General features: G+C 43.6%; 1 protein-coding gene across 1 annotated transcript; it reads left to right on the forward strand.

Annotated features, from left to right (window-relative positions):
- The first annotated feature begins 2,302 nt into the window (after positions 1-2,302).
- On the forward strand, positions 2,303-3,238 carry LOC101114228 (olfactory receptor 10J4). Its single transcript, XM_012184177.3, has one exon. The coding sequence runs from the start codon at positions 2,303-2,305 to the stop codon at positions 3,236-3,238; it is 936 nt and encodes a 311-aa protein (XP_012039567.2).
- Positions 3,239-7,521: the final 4,283 nt, after the last annotated feature.

The following is a 7,521-nucleotide window of genomic DNA, read 5'->3' on the forward strand; positions in this document are numbered from 1 at the left end:
CTGATTCTGGTTGAGCAAACCTGATTTTCCCCCTCTATTCTAGTAAAACATGTATTCCCTGAACACAGAAGTCCCCACCTAGTCCTGCCCCAGATATACAGAGGCCAGAAAGGGAGAGTCAGTGAATGGCTGGCTGGCTGGCTGAAATATTGGGTTCATGAGTGTAGGAGTTCAAAGCAGAGGTCCTGGACACAGGCACGCCTGTAGTATTGCTGCATTGGGAATGGCTTTTCCATTCCCACCCAATGCAGATCCTCCTCTGATCCTTAGGATTATCTCCCCTCCTTGAATACTGTGTTTCCTCCCCCACTACCTCCTTATCCTCACATCTCCAAAGGACAGAAACACATCCTCTAATCTGCAAGCTGCACCACAAGTATTAGCTAGATGGAGACCAACTACCTTCTTGAAGTCAGGCTTGGGAGAGGAGAAAGGAAGATAACACAATAACCTGCATGACTCATATTTTGAAATCTGTGCTCACCTTTTCCAACAGTTGCCATTTATTGATGGCATGATCTACATTGGGGCCTCTGCTAAATGCCTTATGGGCATCTTCCCATGTAATCCTCTATCAGTCCTCTGAGATAGTTATTAGTACTGTGTTCATCTTACAGGTGAACAAACTGAAGCCTAAAGAGATGAGGAAATGTTTGTAAAGTCACATGTGAAGTAAGAGGAGCTGGCCTTACTTCTGAAAATAGACCAGCCCTATGCCCAACCCCATTTGTGAATCTAGAGTTGGAGAAGAAGGGAAAGTGAGGATTGGACTTTTCAATTAATAGAGCTTTAAGAAATTCGTGACAAAAATCATCCCCAAACACAAGAGAAAGAGAATGAGAGAGGGAAATCGGGGAGGGAGGAAGAGAGGGAGAATAAATATATGTGTGTTTAGGTGGGTCTCACACGCAAGTAGAACCCAGAATCAGGCAGAGTGGGGTTGGGGAGAACAGATGAAGAGAGGGAAATAGAAATGTAATGTATTGTTTGCCTATTACATATCAAGGACTGTGCTTGGCTATTTACATACAGTAATTCATGTAATCTCCATAGTAACACTATGAGTAGATATTATCCTCTCAATTTTATAGACGAGCCAATAGAGACAAATGAAATGAGCACACACAAAAATTAAGCATCCCTTGACTTACACTGGGCTTAAAGCTGGAGATTTCTATAAAGTTTAATATTTTGTTGTTTTCATCTGTTTACAGTTACTGGTACTTCAAACTCTCAATAAGTTTCAGTCTCTTCCTTGTGTTTACAGACTAGACAATGGAAGCAGAAACTAGGATACATTCCACAAAGAAGAAGGAGACTTGGGTATTAGAGCAAATGGTATTTGGAGAACATAAAAAGAAAGCAGGGCTGAAAAGAAAAGAGTTAGCACTGGATCACAGAATATCCTGGGTCCACACACTAGAATCTCAAATAGAAAAAGTAATAATTAATTTGAAAGAGAAAAAGTAGTCTCTTTTCTCGTGGCCTTATTCCAGACATTAGCTATGGTAGTTCATTTAGACACTAAGTCATGTCTGATTCTTGCAACCCTGTGAACTATAGCCTGCCAGGCTCCTCTGTCCATGGGATTCTCCAGGCAAAAATACTGGAATGGGTTGCTATTTCCTTCTCCAGAATATCTTCCCCACCCAAGGATTGAACCTGGGTCTCCTTCATTGCAGGAAGATTCTTTACTGGCTTAGCTACAAGGGAAGTCTTATAGACATTAGCTATTTTGAATTTAATTTGAACCACGAAAGCACATAGTGTTATGTATCTTTATTTGCCAAGCCCTTCTGACCAGAGTTGGGGCTGGCCTCTTACCTCTCAGAAGTGTGACTTAAGTAGATTTCTGTCCCTGGCTTGGATTCTCTCTTTATGCATATGCCTTTACACTGTCTCTAACATGTGCTGGGCCATTGCTGGTCCAAACAGATGACTCTGGATGGAGTTCCAGGGCTGTGTCTGCTCTGGTCTATCATTCAATCTATTTTTCTGGTCCATCTACCTACCTCTCCACCTTTCAACTTCTAGCCAAGTTTTTTAGGTGTTTTCACTACTCCATTTACATATCTACTCTCTTCCCATCCCTACGATATCTGCCTCCAATGCCAGGCCCCCCAAGTATCCTAAGAGGTCTTCACACACTTGGCCAGTGTCTGAATGCTGAGAACTTCTGTAACCCAGAGCTACCCCCACTGTGAATCCCTGCTCATGGCTGATGATGGCCCTAGACCAGTATTCTGTTTCCAGCCTGGATGTTCAACCATCTCACTTCATCTCTTTCAGACCCAGATTCTCAATGCCAAGACCTAATTTCACAGCTGTGGCAGAGTTTACCTTTGAAGGCTTTTCCATTTTTGGGTGGCAGCCCAGACTCATCCTCTTTGTGGTCTTTTTGGTCTTGTACCTGTTGACCCTTTCCAGCAATGCTATCATCTTGACAGTCATCTGCCACAACCATCAGCTTCACACACCGATGTACTTCTTCCTGAGTGTGCTGTCCATTTCTGAGACCTGTTACACAGTGGCCATCATCCCCCGAATGCTGTCCAGTCTCCTCAGCCCCCAACATGCTATCTCTATTCCAGACTGTGCCACTCAGCTCTTCTTCTATCTCACTTTTGGTGTCAACAACTGCTTCCTGCTCACGGCCATGGGGTATGACCGCTATGTGGCCATCTGCAACCCCCTACGATATTCAGTCATCATGGGCAAGAAGACTTGTATACAACTGGCAGGGGGATCCTGGAGCATTGGCTTGAGCACAGCCACCATTCAAGTATCCTCTGTGTTCAGCTTGCCTTTCTGTGATGCCAGTGTCATCTCCCACTTCTTTTGTGACATCCGGCCCCTAATGAAGCTTGCCTGTGCTGATATCACCATCAAAGAACTGATCACTTTGCTCATCAGTCTGTGCGTCCTTGTTCTGCCCATGGTCTTGATCTTTATCTCCTATGTCCTGATTGTCTGCACCATCCTCAAGATGGCATCTGCTGAGGGTCGGAAAAAGGCTTTTGCCACGTGTGCCTCACACCTCACAGTAGTCATTGTCCACTATGGCTGTACCTCCTTCATTTACCTAAAACCCAAATCACAAAACTCCCTGCAGGACAGACTGATCTCTGTAACCTACACTGTCATTACCCCGCTCCTAAACCCCGTTGTATACAGCCTCCGGAACAAAGAGGTCAAGGATGCCTTGCTCAGAGCTTTGGGCAGAAAGTCCGTCTCTTAGGTGCTAGTCATTCTCAATAACATCAAAATTTTAAATGTTTGATGAGGTGTAGCAGTGAGGGAGTAATCAAATAAGAGAGAGTATGAGGGTTCCAGGTACCTAATCTGGGAAGCATCTGGGAAATCAGAGGAATAAAGTGAAACAAGAAGGCAAAGATTAAAATGAAGGAAGTGATGGATGGATTTTCCAAGACTGATAGATGAGTGTACCATGCTTGATAGAAATTAGATAAGATAAAGAATATTCAGGTGCTGTACTATAATGTTAGACATTGCTTTTGTTACCCTTGGCATAAGGATTTTAAACCAGCGGTGTGGGTGGGAAGAAAATACGGTATCATAACAGAGGAATCTATATAATCTAAACCTGGCCTCAGCATGAAAATCAGGGACATGAAATGACAAGTTCTCCATTATTTACATGTAACACTTCCTATGCCAAATTTTACACTATAATTTCTTATAAAATCACTCCATTAATGACCTACCCTGTGCCTGTTACTACATATATAAACCCTAGAAAGCTATGTCAGACACAGGCTCTGACTGCAAACTTACAAACTGGTTGAGAAGTGTAAATTTTGAGCAGCTGAAGCAACAACCATAAAAATGGCTTCCCGTATATCTGAAAATTGCAACAGAAGAGCCCTCATCTTCATATCCATTCCCCTGTCTCCAAAGAGCCTGGGTCCTATAACAAACCTTATCAATGCTCTGCCCAGGTCTCCTCTACTGGGCTGACCCACCCATATCCAGCCTTGTGAATGCTGGAGTGCTGACACCTCATAGCTGCCCTCCTCTCTGAAGATTTGCCATTGGCTGAAAGGGAATTTTCTTAGATGTGACATATACCCCACCCCCACCCTTTACAAGGGATGGTCTACAGCCAAGGCCTAGCTAAAACAGAAGGTACAAAGGCCACTGACATAGTCTCAAGATGGGACCAACTTTAGAGTGTAACTGTAGAGCCCTCCACTGAATCAGGCTGAAATTAGACTCAAGTGAGCCTGAAGCCTTGCTCAGCTCTCCCCTCATTCCACCCTGCAGCCCTCACCCCCTTTCCTTGGAGAATACTCCGTAACCGATTCCCTGTACCTGGGCCCTTGTTTCAGCCTCTGCTTCAAAGAACCCCAACCCGAACCAGGTGACACCTATATCCAACACTCGAGTGTCACTTTTTGAGTGTCTTCTCCGCATCTATTGCAATTAAAACAGCGCCCAGTAACTACTCAATAACTATTAAAAGAATGAAGAAAGGGGGACTTCCCTGGTGGTCCAGTGATTGAGACTCTGTCCTTCCAAGGCAAGAGCACAGGTTCAATCCCTGGTTGGGGAACTAAGATCCCACATGCCACACAGCATGGCCAAAAAAAAAAAAAAAGAACAAGAAAGAAGAAAGAAAGGAAGGAAGGAAGGAAGAATCTGTGGACAGCTAAAATACAATTAGCATCAGCAGACAGTCCTCCTTCCTCTTTTCTTTTTTTATTTCATTACTCCCAGGTTGTTCCACCCCCACACCCCCCAATCACATACACCTTGGTGATATCCCCTTTTGGTGCATGTATTGAATATCTCCTAAAAAACAGGCATAAGTTTACTCACTTGACTCATTTAATCCTCGCTGTAAATTTATAAGGTGTTTTATTAAACTTACTTTACAGACAAGAAAACTGAGACCTGAAAAGATTAAGTAAATTCCTTAAGGTCATACTGCTAGTATGTGGCAGAATCAAGATTTAAAATCAAGCAATTCACCCCAAAATGTATAGCTGCATTATGATCTCATGATGATTATCTGAACTGGCTTTCTCCTTTATAGTTGTTAAAGACTAGTAGAAGAAGGAGCTCCATACATTGTGGATTTATACACATCTCAAATCTTATTTGAATGTCCTTGGATCTTGGAAAATCAGTCTGGAAGCTCAGAGATCATGTATTGTAGCATACTTTCTCCTCAGATATCTTGGTTATCCTTTCTCCTCTTAGCACAGCTCCAAAAATGAAAGGACAAAGGAAATCTCAGGTAGGTCAAAGTCCACAGGAGAAACACAGGTATCTGGACCATTAGATCATCAACCTCTGTTCAGTTCAGTTCAGTCGCTCAGTCGTGTCCGACTCTTTGCAACCCCATGAATAGCAGCACGCCAGGCCTCCCTGTCCATCACCATCTCCCGGAGTTCACTCAGGCTCACGTCCATCGAGTCAGTGATGCCATCCAGCCATCTCATCCTCAGTCGTCCCCTTCTCCTCCTGCACCCAACCCCTGTACCCATCATCATACCCACATTTATTTTTGTTCCTGTTCCCCCTTTCAGAATGCTGACAGCCTGAAGTAGAAGATGCTGAGAAAGTGCGAGATTGTAGATGGAGTACAGCCTTTGGGGCCAGAGCAGTATGCCTCCCAATCCTGGGTCCAATATTATAAGCATGTGTCTTAGGGATAGTCACTTCAACTCCCTGGCTTTTGTGTCCTATCCACACAGCGGGGCTGACAATATCAACCACCCAAGGTCATTGGCAGGAGTCAAAACGGTTACAGACACATAATGTCTCCAGGTAGCTGGAAGCAGGACGGCTGTTAGCTCCACAACCCCGCACCCCAACACTGTTTTTTATCTCACTCTGAAGGGACAGTGTTAGCAGCAGTTTTACAGAGTCTCATTCATAGAGTGAGTTCCCTCCTCCCAGGAGGTCCTGAGTTTGTAAAGAGGCTTCACCTATAGTCTTTGATCCCATGTTACAGTAAAAGGCACTAACTATCCTCCAGGATCTTCCAAGAGTTACTTCCTGGATACACCTGCCATGTCTTAATAAACCACTCAGCTGCCTTTCTGTGTCCCTACCCAGATTTCCTTGACCTGTGCCCAACCCGCTGACTGGTCTAACCAAATACTCAGAGTATCAGCCATTCTCACTTCTCTCCTTGGTGCCTCAGAGACATTGCAAGAAGTCTGAGATTTCATGTATGCAATCAACCTTCATAGGCAGGATGTATAAATACTTACATAGACATGTGTGACTATTTTTAAATATACCATAAATCATTTGAAAGCACAAATTACTAAATTCATAGTTCTCTTTTCAGGAACTTTTTTTTCTATCAATTGTTATAAGTAGTACAGCTATTATTATCCAACCATCACCAAGCTGGAGATATGAACTGTTGGAGCTTTCATGTCAAAAAAAAAAACAAAAAACAAACTGGAGACAGGGATAGTCTGAAAGTAGATATAAGTTCATCACTATGGATTGAACTGTGTCCCCCTACCACCAGCCCCATATTGTAGAAATTAAGCTCTTATGTGGTGGGATTTGGAGACAGAGCCTGCCAGAAGTAGATTTAGATGAGGTCAGGAGGGAGGGTGGGGTCCTCCCGATGGGATTCAGCTCAGTTCAGTCACTTAGTCTTGTCTGACTCTTTGTAACCCAATGGGCTGCAACATGCCAGGCTTCTCTGTCCATCACCAACTCCTAGAGCTTTACCAAACTCATGTCCATCAAATAGGTCATGCCATCCAACTATCTCATTCTCTGTTGTCCCCTTCTCCTCCTGCCTTCAATCTTTCCCAGCATCCGGGTCTTTTCCAATGAGTCAGTTCTTTGCATCAAGTGGTCAAAGTATTAGAGCTTCAGCTTCAGCATCAGTCCTTCCAATGAATATTCAGGACTGATTTTTCCCTTAGGATTGACTGGTTTGACCTCCTTTCTGTCCAACAAACTCTCAAGAGTCTTCTCTAGCACCATAGTTCAAAACCATCAATTCTTCAGTGCTCAGCTTTCTTTATGGTCCAACTCTCACATCCATACCTGACTATTGGAAAAACCATAGTTTTCACTATACAGACCTTTGTCATTAATGTCTCTGCTTTTTAATATGCTGTCTAGGTTTGTCATAGTTTTGTTTCCAAGGAGCAAGCGTCTTTTACTTTCATGGCTGCAGTCACCATCTGCAGTGATTTTGTGGCACAAGAAAATAAAGTCTGTCACTGTTTCCATTGTTTCCCCATCTACTTGTCATGAAGTGAAGTGATGGGATTAGGGTCCTTTAAGAAGAGATAAAGGGCTCTCTCTACCACTCTTTCTCCAAGATATGAGGACACAGAGAAAAGGCAGCCATCTGCAATCCAGAGAGAAAAGTCTTACCAAGGAATCAAATCTTCTAGCACTTTGATCTTGGATTCCCAGCCTCCAGAAATGAGAAGTAAATGCCTGTCATTTAAGCCACACGGTCTGTGATATCTGTTATACCAGCCCAAGCTAAGACAGTCAGGCACAATGCTGACC

Source organism: Ovis aries, chromosome 1 (assembly GCF_016772045.2).
Source record: "Ovis aries strain OAR_USU_Benz2616 breed Rambouillet chromosome 1, ARS-UI_Ramb_v3.0, whole genome shotgun sequence".
In the NCBI taxonomy this organism is placed as follows: Eukaryota; Metazoa; Chordata; class Mammalia; order Artiodactyla; family Bovidae; genus Ovis; species Ovis aries.

Bases quoted from the DNA above. Each gene is read 5' to 3' on its own strand.
- LOC101114228 (XM_012184177.3), top strand. From the start codon at position 2,303: ATGCCAAGACCTAATTTCACAGCTGTGGCAGAGTTTACCTTTGAAGGC.